Raw genomic sequence first — 26,603 nt, forward strand, 5'->3', positions numbered from 1 at the left:
CCCCTGATAGGGCACTCCTGGCTTTGGCAACACATCTAGTTATGATTAGATTTTTTTCTCATTAATTAATTTATTTCTTCATTTTACATCCTGATAGAAGCCCCCCACTCCCAGTCTCCCACACACTCAGCTGCTTCCCCCATCCCACCCTCTCCTTCTTGTGGGGAATGTGGAGCCTGAAGTGGCTACTTCCTAGAGCCAAGCAGGATCAAGAGGGACAAGGACACCAACCCACTCATAAAACCTTCGAGCTAAAATGAGATTAGTTTTTTATTGTTGTTTTTAGGCTGGTACTGGTTTCCCTTATTTATTTGTGAATTTCATACACGTGTACAGTAGTCAGTCATTTTCACTAAGCTTGGAAAAGATTCACAGTGCCTCCTTGCCATATTGGATTTGCAGATAGACCCAGAATTCCTCTCCAGGTATTTCTATCACTTCTCATCTATAGGCAGGGTATTTCTAGTCTACATCTAGCCTGGTGCCTTAAGTGTTTCTGTCTTTGCCGTGTATAGAGATCCTCTCATCCTCAACATTACAAATTTGGGGGCACAAAGGCATCTTTTATAGTAGACTTCTATCATAACCTTTGCTACATCCGCAGAAGCCATTGAGCTGAGGATGGATGTGAGAGCAAGCAGGGAAGAGACGTTGCTCAGCTCTCAGACTTCATGTAGCATTTATTTGGCTTGAGGCAACCCCACCTTCTACCTACTGGTTGTAGGTTCATAGATAGGGAAAGACTGACTCTGGCTTTCATTTTGCCTATAAATATCTGAAGAGATGCGTGGGCAGAGGAGCAAATGGGTTTGTGCATGAACCATGCAGTTGGTGGGATAGTGGTTAATGGATTTAAAACATGTTTCCTCTTGGCAGCTGTGGCATGGCAGCCTCACACCTGGACTATAAATGCCAACAGAGCAGATAATCTTTAGGATTCTGGAGATGCAGATGTTAATGACTGCTCAGTGTTCCGTTGGTGTCTCAGCTGCCACAGGTGTTAATTTGAGCTCTTAAATTGGCCCCTGTTTGTCATTTGCACAGATTTTCCCAACAGCCATCAAATGGCTGAGATGTGGGGTGAGATTTGCTTCTGCCCACCATGTCTTGTGATGTTTCATTGCAGAGAAAGCATCTGCAGTCCTGTGGGCTTGGCATTTCCCCGTCTAAGCCTTGCAAAATCAAGGAAGGGAGTTTAGACTGCCAGCCTTGTTCTTAGGTCCCTGTCCTCAAATCCTATACCTTCATTAATAGCATCTAAAAACAAAATTCCTCCTGTGTGGTATAACCACATAACCTCTCCCTCACATTATGGAAGAATAACCCCGTGAAGCTGAAGGCCCAAATAATGCATTGTTATTCTTCTTCCCTGTCCCCTCCCCTTCCTCCTCCCTTTCTTTCTTCCTTTCTGTCTTTCCTCTACCCTTCCCTTCTCTCTCTAGAAAGCACAGCTATCAAGGTTGTTTGTCAAACAGTTAAACAACCATTTATTGAACGCTTATTCACAAGCCAGGAATGATGTGAGGCCTGGGAAAACAGATAAAAGGCACAAAAGTCAACATGGAAAGTCAATTCAGGGTGCTAAATACTGAGAAGGGAGTCATGTACAAGTGGGAGAGAGCAGCTAATCCAGGCCTTGAGGCTGTCTGACCAATTAAAAAGGGACCAAGTCATTGGTATTGAGCCTCTACAACACAGAAGGAGGGAGCCAGGCAGATAATCTCAGGCCCTTTGCACATTTTTCTCTGGTGGCAATATGTGGAATGGCAGAGGACTTAAAGTGAAAGATGCATTTACCAGGATTCCAGGTCAGAGTTCCAGCAGCCTTTAATGGTAAGTGAGGGATATGCAGATAGGATGGCTTCTAAAGATACCAGGAGATGGCACTTTAAACCTTAGCAGACCCCCATTGTCAAGTGGGGAGCAACTTGAGCAGCCGCAGTAGTGAATAAACAGAGCCCATGTATGGGCTGCACAGCTTCGTTAGTAACAGCTGACCTGTCTCCAACTTTTGGCTATTTTTCCTGTTTTCCAGTGGATGTGCTTTTAGGTCACCTGTGGTCACTGGGACCATTCCTCTCATCCATGGAATATGAGGCTCCATGTTCTAATTGAGCTAAATAGGGCATGACTGAAGTTCATGGAAAATGGGCAGTTCCTGGTGCCACAAAAAGGCTCAGCCCTTGCCAAGCTGACTCCATCGTGTCCAATATGAATCATCCACAGAGGGTTCCTCTTCCAGTTGTCTCAAAAGCCAAGAGCCTCTTACCCTTATGAAACTTAAAAAGAAAGGAAAAAAAAAAAAAACTAACCTCAGTGCTAGCCAGCTTAATCGTTTTGGACTAGCTTATGGGCATTTAAACCCTTTTTCATTTGGAGGAAAAATTTCCCAGCTAGGCTGAGAAAGCACATATCATGTTTCAGCCTGATTCACTTCAAAACCGCCATGAAAATTGGGACATTTTCTTCACACCACAATGAGTTAGTCATGGAAATTTTTCCTTAATCACAGCTACCCTGGCCACAGTCATGAGGAGCATACCCTAGGCCACTGAGAATTTACGTGACAATATTAAAGAGTGTGTCCCCTTCCCTATTAGAAAGCAGAAGTATGTGGCAATTTTCACTCTGTGGAAACACACGAAGATAACCTGAGGTTCCCTTTGCAGCAAGTAGCTTCATCTTTGGGATATCTTCCTTTGTGGTAGTTTGGTTCCATTAGTATTCATAAGAATGTTCTTTATAAGATAAAACTGTAGAAAATGAAACTTGGCTGAAATGTGCATTAAGAGGGCTAAAAGTGGCTCTCCATGAGGGACTCTGACCCTTCTTACTGATGAGTGACATAAACGAGGCAGACTTCTTGGCCATCTGTCATGGAGATGCTTGCTGTGCATGGCTAGGCTCCAGCATGCCTAGGTCTTTTTAGTACAAACCTCAGCCAATAGAGCTAAGGGAGCTGGCCAAGCTCCTTCACTGCTGCCATGACACACAATGCTGCCTTCTGCCCTGCAGCTGCCACGCTGCAGCCCACTAGGAGCTACCTCTCGAGTAGGAGTGTTCCTTGAGATAGTTAATTCATTCATTTGCTCCTTCTTAGTGCAACAGAATACCAAGCGTGTCCCTCCCCCACCCTAGGAATGAGGTAAACGTTGATGACAAGGTCCTGCTTTCCTGCATCTCACAGTCCAAACAGAGGCAGTGGACGCCATGTTTCCAAGTCATTCTAAGACCATCAGAGCCTGCTACATGAACTTATCCCTGGGAAAGATGGGGAAAAAAAAATACCCTCTCTCAGATAGGACACCAAAGGCAGAGTGGAGTATGATTCTTGATAGCATCCAACTTGGGGGCCAATAGGTTTGTTGGCCTTATACAGCATGGATGAGGGGTTACTTCTAGAAGCATGATGATCCTACAGATGCCATGCTGCCAAAATATTTCACCCTCTATAGTTGTGTAGGTGGAGCCCTCCTTGATTAATCTTTTGCTCTGTACATACTCTAGTTCTTCCAGATAGGAGGTCATATGTTATTAGGGCAGAATCCCATACAGTGGGCTAGGAGGTGCATGCGGGCAGAGTGAGAATCTTGGGGCAGGGGCCTATTGACTCTCTCAAATCCCTCCGTCTATGAAGGGATGAGTTAGTTTCTTAGCATGAACTATCTATCATGGCCTCAAGCACCTGCAATGGAAATAGACTCCTTTTCCTGGTGTGAACTTAGTTGTATCTGTATGCTATGTCCATCCCATGGTGAGCCCAAGGTGGCCCATCTTCGGCTTGTAGTTCCAGCACCCCTCTCCTATTGCATTCTGCATGCTGCATCACTGAACCTCCCTCCACCTCTTGTTTCCAGCCCGAAGGGTGTCTGTCTGATCTGTTGTCAACTATTTGAGCCTGTAACCGAATGCTTTTGGCAAGAGCTTCAACATCTCTGTAGCTTTTTGCTTGTCAGGCTAACACTCCTTCACCAGGTGCTAGAGGAGCCACTTTACTGATGACATTTACTCCGTACAACTTGCCTTGGCAGGCTGTGTACTCCCAGGGAATCCCCTGGAACAGCGCAGTATGGGAGATAGAAACAGGAGCCTCAGTTAGCCTGCCAGACTAGCTGAATCTGTGATCTCTAGGTTTAGCGAGAGACCCTCTCTCAAGAAATAAGGTAGAAGGCAACATCTTCTTGGTCTCCATGTGTATCTATGTCCACCCCTCCCCCACACTCTCTTTTGCTCTCCCTACCCATTTTCTCTATCTCCTTCTGTGATCTCTCTCTCCTCTTCTTCCTGCTCCCCACTTCTGATAAAAGAATTGTCTACAGGAATCAGCTCCAGCTATCCAGCAGAGAACTGGAGTCAATTGGCCTTTAATTGTTCTTTAATCACTTCACCCTGCTCAGGTTTTGCCTCCAGAGCTTGTTTTGGTTTCCTGGACAAGGTGATGATACACATTGGGCAGCTCAGTCCCCCCCGGAGCTCCCAGCCAGGGCCCTTGGCAATGGCTTGTTCCTTGGACCTTTCAACAACCTTCTCTTCCACTCCCTCTCCTTGCTGTCTACTCAGCATCTGCTCCTCTGGTTTTTTTCCTTGCTTTGCTCGCTGAGGCTTCCTCTGTCCTTCACTGTGCCTTCTGCCCTCCCCAGCCAGCTCTCACCACCAGCAAACTACCCTGTCTGAGGCCCCATTCCCTTTTTCCAGAGCAGCCCAACATCTTCTTGGCTAACCTGCTGAAAGCATTGCCCATGGAGCACATACTGGGGATGTTTGTGTGGAGTTTTTCTATAATAGTAACAAATAGGAGGAGGAAGGATTTGAAGACAAATTATCCAACAGTAGGAAATAGAATAAGTGATGAATTGCAGCACCACCAAAGATTATATAAAGTATGAAGAATGTTTAGAGACATGACATCCAAGGCTAAATGAAATAAGCAGAGTACAATATGATGTATAACATGAGTTATAATGTCTTATTTTCAAAAAGCCTGGAGGAAAATATACTGAAATACTAACTGGTTGTCTCAATGTGGTGAGATTATCATTGACTTTCTTTTTGCTTTCATATAAAAACCTGTGTGAAATGTGTATTACTTTTGTTTCTGGAGAAAAACGGATTTTAAAAAGATGATTTGATATGTTAATGTCACATAATGGCTTTTTTTTTTCACATCAATACAGCAGTGTAATAGGGAATTTCTATTTCAGACAACACAAACATTGTAGTATTAAGTCCTGTGGTAGTGCCCAGAGAGGAACCTGTTAAGATAATCATATTATCATCTAAAGGAAAAGCCCCAGTCAGCCACCTCTGGACAAATATGTTCCAGCAGTGCACATCTGTGTCTTCCCTTATCCTCCTGGTTCCCTGCTGAGTCAGCTGGAGAAGTAAGACCTTTTATGAGCTCCTCTCAGGTGCCAGATGCTGATGGGCTCCTGACTGTGGCCTCAAAGCTCTGCTGCTTAGTTCTCTCTTTATGATCCCTGAAGGTGTGGCTCTCATCGAGGCAATAATGGTCCTCAGTCCCTTCCCGCTGCTCATTCCTCCGAGCCTCTTATTTCTATCACACTTGGTTTGGAAATCCCTGAAGGCTATACAATACCAGGACCCTTTGCCCTGATCACTTACTGACTGTCAAAGTAAAGGCAGAGGCTTTCCTCCTGAGATATGAGGACATATGTGACTTCCATTTATCTGATGTCCATCACTACAATATAAGCACATTTGCTGGTGTCATCTTAGCAACTTTTACTCTGTGTGGCACAGAGAAGTTGTTCAATAACAGTTGTCCAGAGTGATAGTTCTTGCCAAGAATCCCAGTGCTGCACAGGCCAGTGCTGTTCAGTGCTGCTCAGTGCTGCAGAGAAGCCCAGTGGTATAGAGGCCATAGCTTACTTTTTAATAAAATGTGGTATATTTCAGATGTTTAAGTGTGGAATGAATGGATGGATGGACAGATAGATGATTGCTGACAATAATGTCACCACCGAATGATGATTCTGGAAATAGGACAGAGTTGGACTCAGTGAGTTATCTGAGCCTGATCCCCTTGCCTTGGAGCTTTGTCTAACGGGGTGACACCTGATGGCCTAACCACTGTAGTCCAAACAGATAAGGCAGCTCTGACATCTTATCTTTTAGAATCAACAGCAACTAGCATTCACATGGCCATGGCTGTTACACCTTGCGGTAACTATCTTTTGTGTTGAGACTTCAAGACTGTTCTGTCTACTAAAATGGTTAGATTTGTGAAAGAGAGAAGAATCCTCCTTTAATTCCTGTTCTGTACCTTTTGAAAGATTTATGAATGTGACTGTTGAAGGGAAAATGGCAAGAGCTGTTTTTCTCTTGCTTGCTAGCATACTAAGCTCGCTAAGATGAGAGAAAATGGTTATTGTGTTCCATTCTAGTCCTTTATTGAATGACCCAAGGGTATTAATGGCCTTTGTAAAAGACAAAGCATACTCTAGATTGACAGGATGCTTATTAAGGGAAAGAAGCATGTATATCATACTATAAGAACCCTTTCTTTGTCTTTCTTCCTTTCTTTTTCAAAACCTGTTTCATTTTGTTTTAGACTTAGAAGGTTTTGACTCTGTGATATCATCTACTGAGAAACTCAGCCACCCAACCACAAGCAGACCAAAAGCTACAGGGAGACGGCCTCCATCCCAGTCGCTCACATCTGTAAGTGTCTCTTTACTTCTCTACAGCTGAAAGGCAAAAAAGGACTGGAGATTCTGGCTAAGGACTCTTCTGCAAGCAGATGATGGGAGACACCCAGAAGAGGGGAAGGGAGGAAGCCACCAGATAAACTGCCAGCTAAAAATACTGGGAGAATCCTTTCGAATCAAGCAGTATCACTTTCTGTTTGCTCTTTGTGTTTCTGCCAGCAAGGCGGCACTCCCTGTTTCCCACTTTCCTTCTGTCTCCTTCTAAACCAGTTCTTGTTTAAACGTGAAATGAAATTGGTAAACAAAATATAGAAAAAGAGACCGAGCCTTGTTTGGTCTATTAAAAAGATAAAGCTTTACTCAATAAAGATCTGCCATTATGCACTGTGAGATCCCTATTTCCCTATATAAGTGACCTATATCTATCCAAACCCCATTATCAGCATGCCTACAGAGAAACCCATGCAGACCTCCAGGAGGTTGTATTTACTCGTATAAAATACATGGTTTATAGGCGAGACCACTGAGAACACTCAGTGATAACCCACAAATGGTTGTTTTTATTTGGATAGTTTTAAATAACTTTTCATTACAAACCTGCTATATTCGTTGTGTCAAACTTGAGCAGTGTGATACAGAAGGAAGAAGGCAAATTTTCTGTAGTTCTGCCACAAGAAGAAAGAACCACTGTAACATCTTGCTGTATATCCTTCACTTTTCTGAACCTTTGATTTTTTTTTTTTCAAAACTGGGATCATGCAATACACATGGTTTTGGATTAACTGCATAGCATTCTCCCAAGTCATTACCAATTCTCAACATATTCAATGACTGCCTACTATGCTACAGTGTGAGGATATGAGAGTTTATCTAGTGATTGGACTATTATTGGGTTTTGATGATGATTTCAAGTTGTTGTTATAAGCCATACTGACATGAATGTATGAGGGGGAAAAAAACAGCAAAACTTAATGTTGTTAGGTGCAAGTTTTCTAAATGTGGGCCATTGGGAAGTGCATTGTTTTGCTGTTACCCTTAGTTGCAGAGGTCCCCTCCACGAGGTCGTTTCTCCTCCACAAGCAGTGTGCATGTATTCATCTGTCTACCGATCATCTATCAGTCTGTCTGTCACGTTGCTTTGTCCTTTACAGTTCTATGGCCTTATAATCTCCATCCAGATATACCAAGGGATTTAACCATTTGCAGATTTCTTGGGTTGTTTCTCTTTCCACCTCATCACTAGTCTCACCTGTGCTTTTATCATGGGGGGCGGGGGGGGGCGGAGTGGGGAGCGGGGATGCCACTCCCTTCGAGCTCTCCCATCTAATGAGTCTGGAAGCATAGCTTGAATTGTCCTATTTTTCTTCCTTGTATGAACCACACCTAACTTTGAATTGATACTTTTTTTTTTTTTTTTTGAGATGAAGACTTGAAGAAGTGGCCTCCTTAAACTCTTTTAGAATTCTGTGGCAACTTGCCTTCTTTTATTTCTCCTGTGTTGGCTCTACCACCCCAGCCTTCACATATACACCCAGCCTATCCAGCTGCTTCTTGGCATGTTTGCATTCCTACTAGTCAATTCTACTACTTGTGTCTTCTCTATAAACCCTTCATCATTTTTGTTTTCCTTCTTAGGTTTCATCAATCTTTTAAGGTATAGGGAGCCTTGTGTCTTTCCAGAACTAAATATTAAGTGGTTCAAATTATTCCCCTTTTGTTCAGATAGCCTGTGTTGAGAGATTTGTGTATTTTGGAGACCAAGTAATGGTAGCTCATCTCCACCCTACTTTTAGGCTATACAAGTTGTTTAATTTCTTGGTCCACACATATTCATAGACATCTGTCTCCTGAGGCCAGGGCACTGTGCCAGGTGCCAGGGATACACATGGTAATGAGAAGCTTCTTTTGGTGACTTAAAGCCTAACATCTTATGGAGAGTGATTTTATTTGGACTTAAAACCTTGGTGTTTTAATGATGTATAGTGTGCAGATTTTTGTCTCTCATTCTTATCCATCCCCCATTTGGATGTACACTCGGAATTTCTTCTTCACTCTTAAAAGTAGCACCTGTGGGGTTTCCATAACAAATGGGATTAGTGGATAAGGATACTCCTCAAAGGCTAGTGGGGGAATCATTGAAGAAACACTAGTTATGGTTCCCTGGCCTGGGTGCTTTCTTACTAATTGGATCTGGTTATGTTTATAAACCCTAAAGGGCAAGCTCATGCAACATGCATTGTATAGAAGGAAGCTTTTTAAATCTTGAAAGGATCTGTGTATTGCATCCTGGTTGAGTAGGTAAGCCTATATTAATAAGAATGCTTGGTGTGAGAGGCCATATTTTTTTTGGTAATTGGATTTTCAGATTAAGTGGAGATTAACAAATAAGACCTTTCGAAACAAAACCTTGACTTAAAAATCCCTCCCCATTTTTTTAAGTTTCTGTCTTAGTAAGCAGGATAAAAGGAAGAAAAAATATTTGTGAGCATAATTTTTCATTTTCAAATGGTAATTCTTTATTACCATTAGAACCATTTATTACCTCAGGGTAGAAAGCAAAACTGAATTTGAGCTTGCTGCAATGTATTTCTAGAAGACTCTTTATTTTATAAAGAATCCTTGCAACAGGAACTCTTGATTTCATTTGTTTTGTTCTAAACTTGAAACATTGTAGCAAAGGAATTACTTGTGACCAAGAGAATTCTGCTGACTTGCTCCCCATTTAGTTTTTGGGTCTTTATAGTGATTTCACCGTGAGGCAGAAAGGGCAGGGGTGTCGAACCACATTTTACCCAATGGTACTGCCTTTCTATAAATAAATATACCTTAGCAAATACACACCAGAATGGGTGTTTACTGTCCATAATAATGAGGGCAGGGATTAGTAGCAAATACCAAAGGAGAAATGAGCGTATGCTAGTGAGTAGGGCTATGCACTTTACTCTTGATCCCCTGCCTCCAGAAATGGCCCCCTCTCAGATGCATCCTTCAAGGGACGTGTATGTGTACCACGTGTAGGGTCAAGGAATAGGAAGGATCCAGAGGAGGGTGAAGGAGAAGAGGATATGAGGCAGTCTCCTATTGGCCATGGGCTATTTCCTACCACACTGCTAGCCCTCAAAGAGCTGGGACAACTTATCACATGTTAAGGTACACAGTAACAAATGTTTGGAGAATAGAGAGACTAGGAAAAGCTATACAACAGATGGTTACATGGTTAAAGTGATTGATGGGCATCAGGAGCAGCTCCTAGTTTTGCTTCTTCTGGCTTGGTCCAAGTCCTGCTGCTAGGTAGCCATATGGTTATCTGTTATAAGAAGATAACAGCATACTTTCTGCCTCACAGGGTTTTAGAGACAGATCAAATAGAAATGATGAGTGCCTTGAGAAGCTAACAGCATCACATAAACAAAGCTGTGTCAGCTAAGGTATGATTCTGACGAAGGCATTTTCTTTTGGCTTTATCCAGTCTTCCCTTTCAAGCCCCGATATCTTTGACTCCCCAAGTCCCGAAGAAGATAAAGAGGAACACATTTCGCTTGCGCACAGAGGAATAGACGTGTCAAAGAAGACTTCCAAGACTGTTACCATATCCCAAGTGAGTGACGAGCCAGGGTGAAGTGTCCCTGCCCTTCCATGGGTGTACTAACAATGGGTTAGAAACCAAGCAAGACAGATAAACAGACAAAGGGGATGGATGCTTGTCAATCTTTAGTGACAGTGATTACTGCAGTCATCAGAATTCCTAAGACAAACCGGGCAGTGGTGGTGCACGCCTTTAATCCCAGCACTTGGGAGGCAGAGGCAGGCGATTTCTGAGTTCGAGGCCAGCCTGGTCTACAGAGTGAGTTCCAGGACAGCCAGGGCTATACAGAGAAACCCTGTCTCGAAAAACCAAAACAAACAAACAAACAAACACAGAATTCCTAAAACATGCTGCAGAGTCTTGGAGTTGTGCATACAGGTGTTTATTTTCTAGTTTCACTTATAGTCAGCATTCTTCATCCTGTCACATTTGTAAAAAAAAAAAAAAAGCCTTCAGATAGACTACATTACATGTTGTGCTCTCTGCTCATAGGTCTTGTCTTTTATATTCAAAACTGGCAAAAAATTATATATATATATATATATATATTTATTTATATATATATAATTAAAAAATTAAATATATATATATTTAATTTTATACTTACATTATCTCTTAAGGAAAAGTTGACTTGGATTCATGCTCTAGAGCAAATTTATCCTCTAAAGCATTTTAATTTCACTCAGTGCCCAGGAAATGGTAAAGCTGATTTAAGTTACTTGTTTCCGAGAAACAAAGAAAACATTGTTGTGCTAGCAAGCACCCACCGTCCCACCTGCTCAGGAGGTTGAAGTGGGAGCAATCACTTGATTTGGGGAATTTGAGCCTAGATAGCATAGTAAATGAATAGTCTCCATCTCAAGAAAGAAAGAGACACCGAGAGACATACCCATGCAAGGACTAGAGGGTAGAGACAGAGAGACCAAGGGAGAGAAGCGGGTGACCAGCAGAAGTTTGTCTCAGTGAAAGAATAGTTGCCTAGTGTGTGCAAGGCCCTGGGTGAGAGTCCCACCACAAAAGAGCATTGTTCAGCCACTGCATGCAGCTTTGTAGAGGAAGCCTCTTATGCGCTCTCAGAACTTCCTAGAAATAAATGACGACTTTTAAATTCCATCTTCTTCTCCTAAGAAAATCGTCAGGTCGGATTGTTTTCTTGGAATGTTAGCAATATTTTAATGTCTAGAAGCACAAAAACAGTAGTCATTTGAAGCAGTCATCAGCACAAAGAAATCAAAGGTTGGATGGGATTTTTCTCCTCAGAGGTTTGAGAGTTTGCATTGTGGATTTTCTTGAAAATCTGATACAGTAAGCAGAACATGATCCTATAAAACAGATCAATTTTAATTACCCACAAAGCCAAGGCAGTCTTCCTTTTCAAAGGATTCTGTTTACTGAAATTGGATTCAGGCCAGTTTCATTGTTTAGTTTTCCGATGACCATAGGCATAACTTCAGTTTCCTGTTCTCTGTTATCTCAATGGTGTCTCTACAGTGACACCTACTGGCTGATAGTGACTTTTCAAGTTTCTGATCGGCACGGCTCTATTCCATTAGCCTATTTCAGTTCCCTGGAGTTGTCAGGCTGTATATTTCACTCCTTCAGGAAATTCCACGTGAACTAATTTGATCAAGGACTGTGGTGACCTAGACTGTGTGAGGGACTAAAAGCATACTTGTTAACTGCAGTGGGCTAGTCTGAGAGCCCATCAGGCAGAAAATGGTGAAAGAACTATAGATCTAAGAAGTATCCTGAAGCCTGTATTATGGGCACTGGTGGCTCATGAGAGGTAAGAGAGGAAGGGAAACGGAAGAAGACGGGAGTCCTGGAGTCTATAATATAAGCAGCAAAGAAAACAAGAGAAGAGCACAGATATTTGAGCTCCATCAGCCACAGTCACAGTGCTGGGCTGAGGATCCAACTGAATGTCAGTTCGGCTGCTTATTAGTTCCAAGACTCAGGGGGTTTGCCCTCTAGGCCTCAGTTTCCTGCTTCATTCAATGTGTGTGCCAGCTGATCAGTTTACTCTGCAAGCTGATGTCCATGGTGCAGCCACAGCTCTGTAACTGTCAGTTCTTTCCCCCACCCCCCCATACTGTAACTCGGAGTAACAACAAAGCCCCGGCTGGCGGAGTACTCTCCCTGGCAGCAGAGAGTGCTTTTCCTCAATGGTAACTTGGCAGAGAAAAGGCTAACAGCGAGACTAGGAATGATGGCCCATCTGTTTTTGGCATGCTCTGCCCAGTCTCTGCCTCTAGCACAGCCTGAATCTAGACTCTACCTCCTCGCTGCTGTGCCAGCTGAACCCCTTCTTGGCGCTTTCCCTGGGATGGCCGGCTGAGCGTCTGCTGCTGGAGGAAATCCCATGGTTGCTGGGCCAAGCTTCACCACCAGCCTCGGTCTCCACCCTCTCACTCACCTCCTCTGCTCCCAAAGTCCTAGCCCGCTGCTTTGCCTTTTCCATACTCGCCTATCCACTCACTTTCCCTTGCTAGTGTTTCTTCTCTGGGTCTGCCAGGCACTTGTAGTCCCTCTCACCCAAGGCTGATTCCCAGCCTGTGTGTTCCTGTCTTCCTCACCACACCTCTCCATCAGGCCTTTCCCACCTCTCCATCTTCACCTGTCCATCTCCCCTAACATCTCACACAGCCCGGGATCTCACTCATCTTCTTCCCCTCCTATCTCCTCGTGAAGCTGTTGCATGCATTTGCACGCACGCTCCTCCATAGCCCGACCTCACCCACATCTGTGGAAAGAATCTTCAGTTTACCAGCCATATCTCTCAGTGCCCATTCATCAACTGGTCTCTCATCTTTGGGTCACTGTCTCCATAGTTGTACTACCAAATGGGTTCTGTTTTCCTCTCAACCCTGCTGACACACTTATCCAGACGTTCTTTTCCTCTGGGAATTTCCGTCAGCTCAGCCCTTCCACTGCTCTTTCTTCATTCTTTCTCTCACTACTTCTCAATTGTCAAGCGCTCTCTCCCTTCTCTTCTTGCCTCATTGATTTAGAATTCCCCAGCTTCTACCCTGGGCATCTTCGCCTCTCTCTGACCCACACCCATGACTTCCATTTCCTTTAGCCAATCTTATTATATGAGTTACTTGCTCTACCTACTAGGTATACCCTCTCAGCTATCTCTCTGATTCCTAAAATTCAAAACCAAAACAATTATCTGGGCCCTCCTCAATGAAAGGTACCACCTTTACTCATTTCTTCCCTCCACTCCTATGTCCCTGCATCTCTCTCTCTCTCTCTCTCTCTCTCTCTCTCTCTCTCTCTCTCTCTCTGTCTCTCTCCCTCTCCTCACCTCTCTCGCTAGTCTGTCCAGGCCTCATCTCCCTGACAGTGGGTAGTGTGATCTATGAAGGCAGGGATGCCATTAACCTTACCCAGTCCCCACTCCAGTCCCAGGAGTGATACCTAATGGCCTTTGTTAGCTGAACCTGCCTTTACCCACATCTCTCAAAATAGTCTTCATTCTAGGTCACCACCTGTTTCTAGTGTGCATTGTGTCAGAGTCTCAGAAGTTCTGTCTAGATCCAGGCCTGCCAACTCTCCAGCCTTTCTACCCCACAGCAGCCATGAGCAGGGTGTGCAGCCATTTGAACCCGCCCCTTCTCTTCTCACTGCCAGCCTTACTCTCTCCTCCTCCCTTTATCTGATTCCCACTGTGTTTTCCTTTCTGGTCTCTAGGCCATTGTCTAGGCCCTCTCCTCCCCTCCTCCTTCGTCCACCTTCTTTTCTTCTATAGTCTCTTCCCTCTGAAAAGAGGGACCATTGGCTGCTTGCTTCTTCTATCCTGGAATGTGGATGCTTAGATGTGTTTCTGAGGCTCTCTATGCTTCCTTCCTCTTGTCCAGTCTTCCTCCTGTGCCACAGTGTATTGCTTGTCTGTCTCCACTGCCCCCAGTGAGTTCTAAGGACTGAAGTACCATGCCTATGTCTTGCTTACTTCAGGGTTTGTAGAGCCTGCCAAGCAGTTTTGTATCTCTGTGTATATGAAACCAATCTGGGATTGTCTTGTCTAGAAAGAAGATAAAATTGAAAATATATACAGGTAGCCCTTGGGCAGTGGTCTGTCTGGACCAAGTTGGCTGTACATGGCTTATGAATGAGGGAATAAATGATTAGAGTGTGTGGAGACAGGTGTGGGGTTGGGTATAAAAGGAAGGTTTGACTTCCCAGGACAGGGAGGCAATCCCTGCACAGATCCCAGGCTCTGAAGCCTCTCCGCCTTCCCTTTTCACAGGTGTCTGATAACAAGACATCCCTGCCACCCAAGCCAGGGACCATGGCAGCTGCCAGCAGTGGGCCAGCTTCTCTCTCTTCAGTGGCATCCTCACCCATGTCATCCTCTTTGGGAACCGCTGGACAGAGAGCCAGTTCTCCATCTCTGTTCAGCACAGAAGGAAAGCCAAAGATGGAGCCAGCAGTGAGCAGCCAGGCTGCTATCGAGGAGCTTAAGATGCAAGTCCGTGAGCTGAGGACCATCATTGAGACCATGAAGGACCAGCAGAAGTGAGTGCTGTTTCTAGGTGGCTCTCCATTGGGTAACCATGGCCTAGTTCTGAAAGCTTGGGTCTCACTCTGCCCAGAGGGTGGGCTAGGCCTTCCCATTGACAGTGGCAGAAGTGCTGGAAGTAGGTATGGACTACACATCCCTGGCTCGGAAGCCTCTCTGCCTTCCCTTTTCACAGGTGTCTGATAACATCCCTGCCATCCAAGCCAGGGACGTGTGTGTGTGTGTGTGTGTGTGTGTGTGTTTATTCAGCCTACGGTGTGCCAAAGAGCACAGAATATTCAGTGGTGAGTCAGTTGCAAGGAGAGTCTCAGAAGACTTCTAAAAAGAAAATAAAAATCCATAGAAATATATATTATTTCTATGTTAATCAGCTTCTTAAAAACGTTTCCAATTACATTTAGTTAGTGTATGTGTGTGTTTGTGTGTGTGTGTGTGTGTGTGTGTGTGTGTGTGTGTGTGTGTAGGGAATAGAGGGCAGAGGATAGCTTTCAGGAGTTGGTTCTGTCCTCCCACAACGTTAGGTCTCAGAGATTGAACTCAGGTCATCAGGCTTAGCAACAAGTACCTTCACCTGCTTAGCTACCTCACCAGATTTTCATCACTGTGGCAGAATTTTGAGAAAATCAACTTTTAGTAAGGGAAGGCTCAGAGCTAGAGAGAGAGCTCAGAGGGTTATGATCACTTGCTTCTCTTCTAGAGAACTAGGGGTTCATTTCCCAGTACCCACATAGCAGCTCACAATTGTGTATAACTCCAATTTCAAGGGATTGATTTTCCTCTTCTGGCCTATATGGGTGCCAAGCATGTACATGCTACACACATATACATGCATACCAACATACATACAAAAGAAAAGCAAAATTGAAAAGGGAGTGGGTATGTGGGTTCATGGTTTTCAGTTCATGGAAATTGAGCATTTAGGCTGGAGCAGCATATCATGGCAAGGAACATGTTAAGGGGAGAACTCCTCACCTTATGGTAGCTAGGAAGCAAAAAGGTGACAGCAAGTGGTAGGTGTCATAATATCCTTTATATACCTAATAATCTAAAAGTTCACAACTTCTCAGGTGTGACAACAACTCAGTATCACAGGCCTTTAACCTATGAACTCTCAGGGAACATTCAACAGCCAAAACAATACCAGTACATATATAAATCCATTTGATTTTGCTTTCAGTTACGTGCGTGTTTCAGGGAGGAGGCATCGTGCACTTGTGTATAGGGACCACAGAGAGTCTAGAGGTGGACTGTCCCCTAGGACTGGAATTAGAGATGGCTGTGAACCATCCAACATGGCTACTAGAATTAGAACTCACATCCTCTGGAAGAGCAATATGCACTCTTAACCTGTGAACCACCTCTCTAGCACCATCTATATCACTAACTTTATCTCTAGTGATGGGGAAAAATAGAGCTTCTTAATTTAGATGACAGATAAAACAACTGGCTTGCATCAAGGGGCTGTAACATAGGCAGAAGATGTAGGGAATCTTTAAACCCAAGATTTCGCTGTCAGAAAGATGTCTTCATCATGAGACTCAGGGGTCTTTCCTCATGCGTGCCCACATACATACTTTCACATCTCTTATCCTCAGGGAGCACTTGAATGAGAAGAAAAGCCTGTGAACAAAAATAAAATATCCTGCCTCCGGATTGCCTGGGATGCTCCTTACTGTGAGAAAGCTGGTAGAAGGATTAGCAGCAGGCAGCACTTAAAGAAACTGAGGGTCAGAGACTATGAATTGAGAGCTCCTTCTGGAAAGAATCTTGAGATACTTCTCAGGGAAGCATTTCATGAGCATTTTGAAAACTGACCTAGAATGACCGGGAGCAGGGAACTTTGGCAGAGAGGATAGCAGGCAGCTCATAAGCAACTGAACAGCTTGGTGGGTCATTGCCTCCCTGGGCTCCTGGCCACCTTGGTTCAGAAGGTGCATAGGGGGTGATGGTGAGAGCTATGGCCAAAATCCTGCAGCCTGGGGGAGGGGTTCTGGAGCTGCTATTGACTGACATTTGCCTCTCTTAAGGATGGAGGGCCCTGATGTATTTTGTAGTCAGACACCTTGATGAACAATTGGGTTAAGCAAAGTTAGTTTATCCTCTGAAGGACTTTTTGAAGTCTTCACCTCACATTGAGAGGATAGAGAAGACAATATATGCAGTTTTGCAAATGCATGTAACCACAGAACTCTTTAACGTGTTCTAGGAAAATGGTTCCAAGGAACTAACTTTGAACAGTGTAGGTGTAGGCAGGTTCTGTTTCACTCAGGATAGGCAATGGGAAAAATTTGGCTTCTTCAAGTCACTTCCTGACTGGAAGAGATTCATCACATAAATATGCAGAACTGGTGAAACGACATTAGAAAGCGTTTCCTTGGGTCACCCAGGCTCCCCCAAACTCCTTAAATTTCCTGGTTCTTGTATAGCTCTAGAACCAATGGGTTTGGGTAACCAAAGGCCATCTCTATCCAGTTGAGCACATGTCATTTGCCAAGACAGCGACTCCATGATTCCATGACATCCAGCCTTCTGGACAGGACCTGACTTGCCTAGATTCAGGTCTTTAGAACTTTACACTTGGGAGGGGGGTTGAGGGTGCAAAGCAGGCTGGAAGCTACCCACAACTCTGATAGCCTGACCTTGTCTCTGAGTCCATAGGCAGCTGTGCCTTAAAGCCTGTAATTGGCCACAACACTCCTCTCCCAGCCAGCATCTTATTTAATCAGTAACTCAGGATGTTAATCACCTCTTCAAATCCTTGTGTCTCATAGCCTTCCTTAGCCTGGCCATCCTGCCCAAGGTCAGTGAGTTCCCTCCAGTCTTCTACCTTCTCCCCTGTTGTCACTTTCCCTGTAGCATTTAATCCATGTCTGTCCTCCTCCTCCAATGTGCCTTGCTTTCAGAGGCAGGCTCACCACCCTGCTCTGCCTTGAATTCCCCCCCTCCCAACTTCCCCATCTCCCTTTTTTCCCCTGTAGACAGATACCCATATTCCCTAGCTCAAGACATAGTGGCTTTCTTTACACCATCTTCCCCAACTGACTTGCTTTTCCTAGACCACAGCCCACTTAAGGCCATGCCTGCCAAGTTTTCCTGGGGGTTGGGTGCTGGTTTAGGACTTCAGTGTTGATGGCTTTTCTAAGCCGTAAGTGTAGCCACACAGATATGGATGTGCAATGTGAGCTGAAATGACTATGCTAAATCACTGCTCGCCAGTCTCAGATAACCAGTGTCGACAGCAGTGCTAGGACAGTCTCAAGTATAGAGGACCATCACTGGGTTCATCTGTACTTGAACTAGTGTGCACTTGCTGGTTCTGTATTCACCATGCTGTTTCTGAAGCCTTCTGTCTGTTGTTGTTGTTTCATTTCACAAATGTACACATGTCTAATACCTCCCAACAAAAGAAATGCAGATCTTAGACCAGTCCAAAGAGCAGAGCCCCAGCTTTTCAGAATAAGTAGCTACAATCAACTTTATTATTTCAAGTTGGAAAATGCATTAGGCTGTCAGTCCTATGTTTGTCTTCTTTCAGACTTCATTGCTATACTGTTAACTCATGTGTTTAAGGTCCAGTTAGTCTATCTTAAGGTAGTGTCAGTCTGTAAGATTTTGTGAAAATTACTGAAAACATACCAGTGGCTTGTTCTTAAGTTAAGTTCTGTATAAAAATGAAGTATAGAGAGAGTGGTAAAAATTTCTGTAATGGGTCTAGGGAGATGGCTCAGTACGAAAGTACTTACTACACAAACATGAAGACCTGAGTTCAAATCTCAAGCATCCACATCTAAAGTATCTGTAATTCCAGCACTGCAGAGGCATTAATGAGGATCTCAGGTCTTCACTGGTCAGGCAGTTTACCCGAATCAGCAAGCATCAGGTTCAGTGAGAACCTGCCTCAAACAATAAGGTAGAAAGAAATTGAGAGTGACTTGATATTATCAACCTATGGCCTCTACATGAAAATGCACATACAAGGACTTGCACATACCCATGAACATGGAAAAAAACACACAAAAAAGTCTACAATGAAAATTTTCTATAAGCACCCAGTGTCCTGTTATAAAAAAGAAGTTAGAGGAAAGATGACAGAATATGAGCCTCAGTGCTTTGACTCTCATTATTTGGGAAACCAGGCCACCACGCTGTGCCTTAGTTTCCCTATCTTCTCCTATTGGAAGAAGTTTAACCTAGATCATACTAGGGCATCTCCAGACCTAACAGTTGAAAGCTACATATTTTGGTGGCTCCTTCCCAAATAATGGCAGACTTTTCTGTCCAAAAGAAATCTTAAGACGTCATAGTGCAAAGTGTGTTTGGGTGTGGTGACATGGTTCAGTGGGTAAAGGAGCTTGCCACCACCTATTTTAGGTAGCTTTCTCTTGCTGTAATAAAGACCATGGCAAAATCTAACTTAGGACAAAGGTTTGTTTGGGTTATAGGTTACAGACTATCGTCAAGAGAAATCAAGGCAGGAATTTGGAGTCAGAAACTAAGGCAGAAAGCATAGACTGTTGCTTACTGGCTTGCTCCCTGTGACTTGCTCAGCCTGTTATGGGGCAGGGGCAGCAGCGTGCATGCGCAGTGGGCTGGGGCTGGGCCCACATCAATCATTAATCAAAAGCACTCCACAGACTTTGCCCACAGGCCAATCTAATGGTGGCATTTTCTCAATTAAAGTTCTTTGCACATGACTCTGTCTTGTATGAAGGTGACCAAAACTTAATCAACCAGCAAACCACCCAACAGTGCAAACCAGGGATAACACAAGTTCCATCACAGGAACCCATGTAAAGGTGGAAGGAGAACCAGCTCTACTAAAGTTGTTCTCTAACCTTTACACAATGTAGACTGCATGCTTTCCCCTCCCACATTATGCATGCATAGAGAGGGAGAGGGAAGGAGAGAGGAAGAGAGAGAGAGAGGGGAGGAGGAGGAGGAGGAGGAGGAGGAAATAAATTATGTTTGGTCCATACTCTCTTTGGAAAAAGGTCAGATGGATTTCATATTGATACAAGACTTTCTTATCTCTCATTGGGAAACTCTGGGCTTTGATTTGATTCCATTGGCATTTGCTTTTCAGACGTGAGATTAAGCAGTTACTGTCAGAATTGGATGAAGAGAAAAAGATCCGGCTCCGGTTGCAGGTAGGTCCCTCAGCGCTCGTCCATGAGGCCTGGGTTCAGTTGGGAATGGAGGCAAAGTCAGGGCTTCAGGTTGAAAAGAAATGATCGCTGTTGGGCATGGTGCCTCAGGCTTTTAAATTCCAGCCCTGGGGAGGTTGAGGAAGGAGGATCACAGGATCCAGACAAACCTGGGCTATCAAGAGATGTGCATAGCAGCCTGAGCTACCAAGTGACATCCTGTCTGAAAAGAGGGGAAACAATGAAAAAAAAAATGATTGCTGCCACAAGAATGTCTCAGAATCGTTATATTCTGTCCTTACCTGAGCTCCAAAAGGTTCCAGGGAAGGAAGAGATGAATCAGCATACTCAGTTAGGCTTTATTTATTTTAAGCACATCTACTGTGAAGCATCCCCTCCAGTTAGTTTTTAGGATGATGATACAGGATGCCTCATCTATATGAAGTACCAGAGGACATGGCATGCAGGAGACTGCTGCTGCTGCTGCTGCTGAGTTCCATCATGTGGTCCCTCCAGGGACCACAGATATACACACTGGTGTTTCATCTCAACTTTTTACTTTTCCCCAAAGGCCTCGTTGTTTCTTCCAAGCCATCTAAGCTCTGTTCCCCACCTCGAGCTGCTGATGGAGATCTTGTGGGGGATCACTCCAGATGACCAAAGACTAACTTTTACTGTCTATTCAGTTTGGACCCAACCTACTTAAAAAGAGGATAGAAATGGTTCAAAGTCCTGGTGGGACTGTGGACACCCACCTTTTGGGGTCACTCAAAGCTGCCTTTTATCAGACCCAGATGGTCCTATTTGCCTGCCCTGTCCTCTGGCAAGGAATCTAGAATCATTGATGCTTCTCATAAACTTGGGAGCCTAGGAATCTGGGAATGACTAGGCACACCACTTGTCAGGGTACTATACCTATGTGCCTGTCTTTATGTTTATTTTGTTTTTGGCATTGTTATCAATTCTTCAGTCAGATGTCATTTTGACAGTTTCACTGCTCAAATTGTCAGCGTGAGTCTTTTCTTTGCATTGGTAAAGGTATATTATCTTTCAGCTTCTCTAAATGCAGCCATTTCACAATGTCTATATTTGCTACTTTTTCCCCCCTCTGTATAGATGGAAGTGAACGACATAAAGAAAGCTCTTCAATCAAAGTGATTACTTGATAATTGAGACATCACATTATTCATCCTGTGTCCAAGACTCAGATATTCTGCCCCAGTCAAAATCATCTTGTGCCAAAAAATTAGAGGTTTGATTCATCATGTCCCTGTGTGAACGTTTAGCACAAAAGTCTTAATAGCACAACACAAATTCCATCCAAGAGGAGACTCTTTCCCATGGTGTTGACCTGGGTCTTGCAGTGGTTGTGATTTATAGCCAATTGTGCTAAAGGATTTTTCTACCTTGAGATCTCCCGAGAAATGAAAACTCAGGCAGTTTAGTCCATAGTAGTACTATTTTGATGATATTTTCCATTAACAAAATGTAATTTCAGATTATTCATTTATAGGCTTTATAATTTTATGGTTTTTTTTTAAATCGTGTTTTGTCACAGATGCCCCTAGTGTTTGTGCTAACCTAGTCAGAAGCAAGTGTCTCACTCACTTGCTGCAGATGGAACAAACGCCGCCTGGCTTTGTATTCCCCTTTAGGATTCTATTACATATGCAATTTGAGGTCTAACTTGTCCCTTTCCCTGCCAGCCAACCCCCACCACTCTTAAGAGAAATTTTAGCTTATATATGACGGTATATTTGCAAAAAGAGAAAGAAAAAATCTGGTATTTGCAATGATCTGTGCCTTCTTTCTACCACCCTCTTGATTGGAGCTTTTGTGATGCAGCTACCATGATTCCAAATAAATAAAAATCAGCCACTTCTCCCTGTCCACTAGAGGCCGCTGTCTTCACAGCTTCTCTCACCCTAGCCAAAGGTCCTTAGAGGAGACCCGCTGTGAAGTCTGGCCTGCTCTTTGGTACCAGCTGTGACTTTTCAGTTTCTCCTGCTTTGAGGTTGTTCACGAAACTAGAAATGTCATTCCAGCTTGATTGTTTTATCATCAGCCAAGTTAAACCCCTGCTTCCTGCCTTTTACACCTATTGCGTGAACAGAATATGCATTATTAAAGCAAAAATAAATAAAAAATAAAATGCAAGTGAAAACAGGGGGGGAATTGGATTATTTCCTGCACTGGGTTGTGCGTGTGTGTGTGTGTGTGTGTGTGTGTGTGTGTGTGTGTGTCTGTGTGCGCGCGCGTGCGTGTTATTGTTTAAATTGTATTCACAGTGTTGTTTGCCTTGCTCACTTGTAACCCCCTCCTCGGATCTAGAAGAATGGGAGGAGGGTCTCGTGGAAATGTAGCTATTGGACCTTTCCTGCACTTATGGAAATGCTTTTTCTTTCCCAATGAAACTGATGTTTGCTTGTCTGCTTTCTCTTTATAGTACATGAACAGTTCGGCCTTAGACTATGTAACTGTTTTCTTATCTTTAGCTGAAAATGGGGGGGAGGGCATTCTGTACTGCAAGATTGTTGATGGGGTAGAGGTGGAGGGGTGGTCCCTTAATGATCCCCCAAATATGTGTGTGATGTGTTTCTAAACTGCTGCTTTGTCTATTTCCTGCATTTTATAGTGAAACTACTAAACATACATAGATTTTCACTACCACAAAGAATGAGAATTAATGACACTGAAGGAATGATGCAAAAACTTCCCATGATTCATCACTGAAAATATAACTAATAAATGTCTCTTCCTTTTTCTTCCTGTCTCCATCCCCATGCCTTGTTCTAACTTGCATACTTGTCCTTCCTGCTCGAAGCTGTCACTTCCTTCTAAGGATTTACAGAGGCCTAGGGTCCTAACCTTCAGGGGTGGGGACACAATTAAAGGAAGGGAATGTATAAAGAAATTATTCTTCATTCCAATATATGAAGATATTTGCCTTTTCAGCAGCCATGGTCTCAGTGTGCTTGGGGCAGGAGTACATCGTTTCTCTGAGCGATATAAAGGGTTCCTGTTTCCCTTCACTGGGCCTAAGCCTTTCTGCATTACACGTGAAGCCTTCAGACATTTCCTACCACTTATTACAACAGTGAGGACTGGATTCTTGATGTCTTAATTTCTCATTTATTTGTCAAGAAAATCCATAATGATGATATAGGACGTTTATACCGAGTAAGATCATTAACAATGAAATTGAGAGATTAGAGCATCCTCATTGGGTGATGGTAACAGGGAATGTAGAGCGCTGATATCTTCCCCTAAGAGAGGCATTAGGGTTAGAGAGATGGGGAGGGAGAAATATAAATGGAGAGACTGAGACACACAGAGAGAAAGACACAGAGAAAGTAATTATAGAGAAATAAGCTGGTACGTCTAGCTTTATTACTATCCCTTGGGCTAACCAGCAAGAAGATTGTACATCACAGAACTGGATGAGCCAAACAGCCACCATCTTTACTCTTGACTAAATGGACCTATCAAGAATATTAAAAAGCTTGGAAATACCCTATCCACTTTTGAAAAATTAGAATTCCTTTGCATTCAGCATGGACTCAGCCAGGAATACTATGGAGGATTTTTTTTTTGCTTCATTTTCTAAAGTTGTATTTAGAAATATGTAATGTGCTTTGTAAAAGAAGATGAATTAAAATGAAATTTTGTGAAAATATTTTTGTTCAAAGTTGTCACAGTCCAAGAGGAATGGTATCTTGGAACACAAACCCCTTTTCTCTATTTTACACAATTTGTCAGAAATATCCTTAGAAGACAGGAAGTAATCCATTAAAATCTGTGCCTGTGAATTTGATTTTTAAAATTGTTCGATTTTACATTCCTATCGAAGCTTAAAATGCTAGTTAGGTACAAATTCTTTTTTTAGTGTGAAAACCATTAAATTATCATTATTGGAATAATTGTGTAAAGCCATTTTTATTTGTACACAGCCCTCAAGGCACATTCAAGTACACGATCCATTTTTTCCAATAAGAACATCCTGGGCCTCTCATCACATGTGTCTGTGGTTAGTAATGGTGTGGTTTGATTTCCTTTCACAAGCAGCTCCTTTATGATCAGCTGCAGGGTGTACAATTTATTGCCCATAGTTGCCATGGTTTGTATAAAAATAACCCCCAGTTTCCATAAAGACTTTTGTATTATAACCCGAGGTCATCATAGTCTCTTTCTCTCTCTCTTTTTTTCATCAGATTAGGTTTTAGTCCTTGAGTTATTTTTGTACAAACTAATGTCAAGATGTTTCCGCACTAAGAGGGCCTGATGAAAGCATTTCCCTTTGCTTCTGTACAAATGAGAACTGGAACAAAACAACACATTTCTGAGTGACAGGGTGTTCAGCATGGCTGATTGTAGCATCTGATGGAGAGAAAGTTGGGTGCTCAGGACTTGGCAGAGTGACAGAGATAATGTTCCTGAACCTAGCTGGGCAGGGCCTCGGAAAAAACAAAACAAAACTCTTTCTGATCCAGAAATAAATGTCAGCCATATAAGGACTGTTAAGGAAGATCAAATCACTTAAGGAGATGAGCCTTACCTACCTACCATGCTTGACTTCTCTCCCTGGCTCACAAGGCTTTGTTTTCAAGCTAGCTATGGATTTGAGGTGGTTCCTGGAGTGGACCACCACCCATGGAGAAGGTGCAGTTCCTTGAGAAGATTTTTTTCTTTTTCCAATATTTTATTAGGTATTTTCTTCATTTACACTTCAAATGCTATCCCAAAAGTCCCCCAGACCCTCCCCCACACACACTCCCTACCCACCCACTCCCACTTTTTGGCCCTGGCGTTCCCCTGTACTGGGGCATATAAAGTTTGCATGACCAATGGGCCTCTCTTTCCAGTGATGGCCGACTAGGCCATCTTCTGCTACATATGCATCTAGAGACACGAGTTCTGGGGTACTGGTTAGTTCATATTGTTGTTCCACCTATAGAGTTGCAGTTCCCTTTAGCTCCTTGGGTACTTTCTCTCCTTGAGAAGATTTTTATTTGTATCTTTTACTTGATCTGAAATTGCAGTGGCCATGGGGACAGACCATTCTTGTGAACAGCCATAGCTCTATACGTTCACTTGTAAATTTGGAATTCACAGCAAAGGGTGGTATGTATTTATTTTCTTTAAGGCAAGCTCTCCCTCAAACTTGCAGCAGTAGTTCTTCTGCCTCCCAAGTACTCGGGGATGAGGATTCAGTGAGCATGCCCAGTGAGGAGTATTTCAACCACATCATAGAACAATGTAAATGTGGTTGTAAATCTAGTTTTGGATGAGTGAGGGTTTTTTCCCCCCAGAACTGTTTTTCCACAGTACCAGAATTTATCAAATAACTTCACAAGGTACAGTGGTTTCAGTGACAGCAATTTACCAGCTACTATCAATTTCCTTGATAATCCTGACCTAGGTGAACACAAGTTCTTATATTCCATTCTTAATTATTAACTCTCAGATCATCCATTACATATAGACATCAATAGAATTAAATACATAGGTTACAGAATGGTTCTAAAGGGTTAAGAGAGGCCCGAGAAGCAGGAAAGCTCACAGAGGTATAAAGTCTCTCTTAAGAGATTACTGCTGATCACATGTTTGAGAATGAAATTGCAATTGAGTCTAGATACAGAGGCGTAAGAGCAGGAACAGGTTCAGACAAAAGCCTGGGCAGATGGACCAACAGCATATCCAGATGGGCAAACAGAAAATGGGAAGATGGCAGCTGGGTTAGGCTGTGTCAACAGCAAGAACTGGGGCCCAGCCAAAGCCCCCGTGACAGTTGAGGGTTCTCTCACATTTGAGGGTTCTCTCTGTGGGTCCTTGATACATATACTATGTGACGGTCAGATGACAAGTTAGAGGCCATCACCTTTGTAGTACTAGATGTACATCTCTTTATATGGAATTACATTCCCCCTCCCATGTTCTAGTATCTTTCATAATTTCTTGAGCTTGGTTTCCCTGATATGATTTAATATGTTCATGTGCCCCTGCAGTCTCAATCCATCCCCATTAAATTAAAGAGGGGCACCTTTTATACTCCCAGGAGTAAGTCATTTATCAGTCTCTGCTATGTGGGTGATACCAGACAGATGGTGCTGTTTAAATATTCCCTCCAGGTGCACAGTCGTCTTCTACCATCAGAGTGGAGCCTCACTGGGCAAGGCACAGCCTGAAAAACCAGTTTTATGCAATACAGAGTAACTTAGTGCAGGGCACACGTTGACCTCAATGGGGCAATTCTGTTTAAATGGAAACAAGATTAAATTATGCAGATATGAAGTCTTGAATGCATCTTCATCTTACCTGCCCCTATATAGAGTGTACCTAGTTCTTCAAAAAAAGAGGTATGTTAGCAAGCTTTGATGTTTGATAGGAAGGTGGCTCTAAAATGCAAGGGTTAACTCTTAAGGAGTCTACCAATTTTTAAGGCACTTTAGCTAATGAACCATCTTGAAACCAAACAGAAGAGTCGTAAGAAAATGACTTTTTTTTTTTTAGGTTATCCTTCAAAGGGGAAAAAATGGGGATGCCTTAGAAAAAAAGAAACAAGCCGGGCGTGGTGGCGCATGCACTAGGGAGGCAGAGGCAGGCAGATTTCTAAGTTCGAGGCCAGCCTGGTCTCTAAAGTGAGTTCCAGGACAGCCAGGCTACACAGAGAAACTCTGTCT

General features: G+C 43.3%; 1 protein-coding gene across 9 annotated transcripts in view; it reads left to right on the forward strand.

Annotated features, from left to right (window-relative positions):
- Sh3kbp1 (SH3 domain containing kinase binding protein 1) overlaps window positions 1–24,375 on the forward strand; it is a 346,384-nt gene extending 322,009 nt beyond the window's left edge. For 4 of the 9 annotated variants that reach the window (XM_021152667.2, XM_029473428.1, XM_021152674.2 and 1 more), the window contains 5 exons: window positions 6,572–6,681; window positions 10,138–10,266; window positions 14,507–14,775; window positions 19,863–19,926; window positions 21,040–24,375. In XM_021152667.2, the coding sequence (XP_021008326.1) occupies window positions 6,572–6,681; window positions 10,138–10,266; window positions 14,507–14,775; window positions 19,863–19,926; window positions 21,040–21,081 (614 nt within the window). In that variant the 3' untranslated portion in view covers window positions 21,082–24,375. The remainder of the gene's footprint in view (window positions 1–6,571; window positions 6,682–10,137; window positions 10,267–14,506; window positions 14,776–19,862; window positions 19,927–21,039) is intronic. The other 5 variants (XM_029473429.1, XM_029473430.1, XM_029473431.1 and 2 more) reach the window with 2 other exon arrangements.
- Window positions 24,376–26,603: the final 2,228 nt, after the last annotated feature.

Source organism: Mus caroli, chromosome X (genome assembly GCF_900094665.2).
Source record: "Mus caroli chromosome X, CAROLI_EIJ_v1.1, whole genome shotgun sequence".
Lineage (NCBI taxonomy): Eukaryota > Metazoa > Chordata > Mammalia > Rodentia > Muridae > Mus > Mus caroli.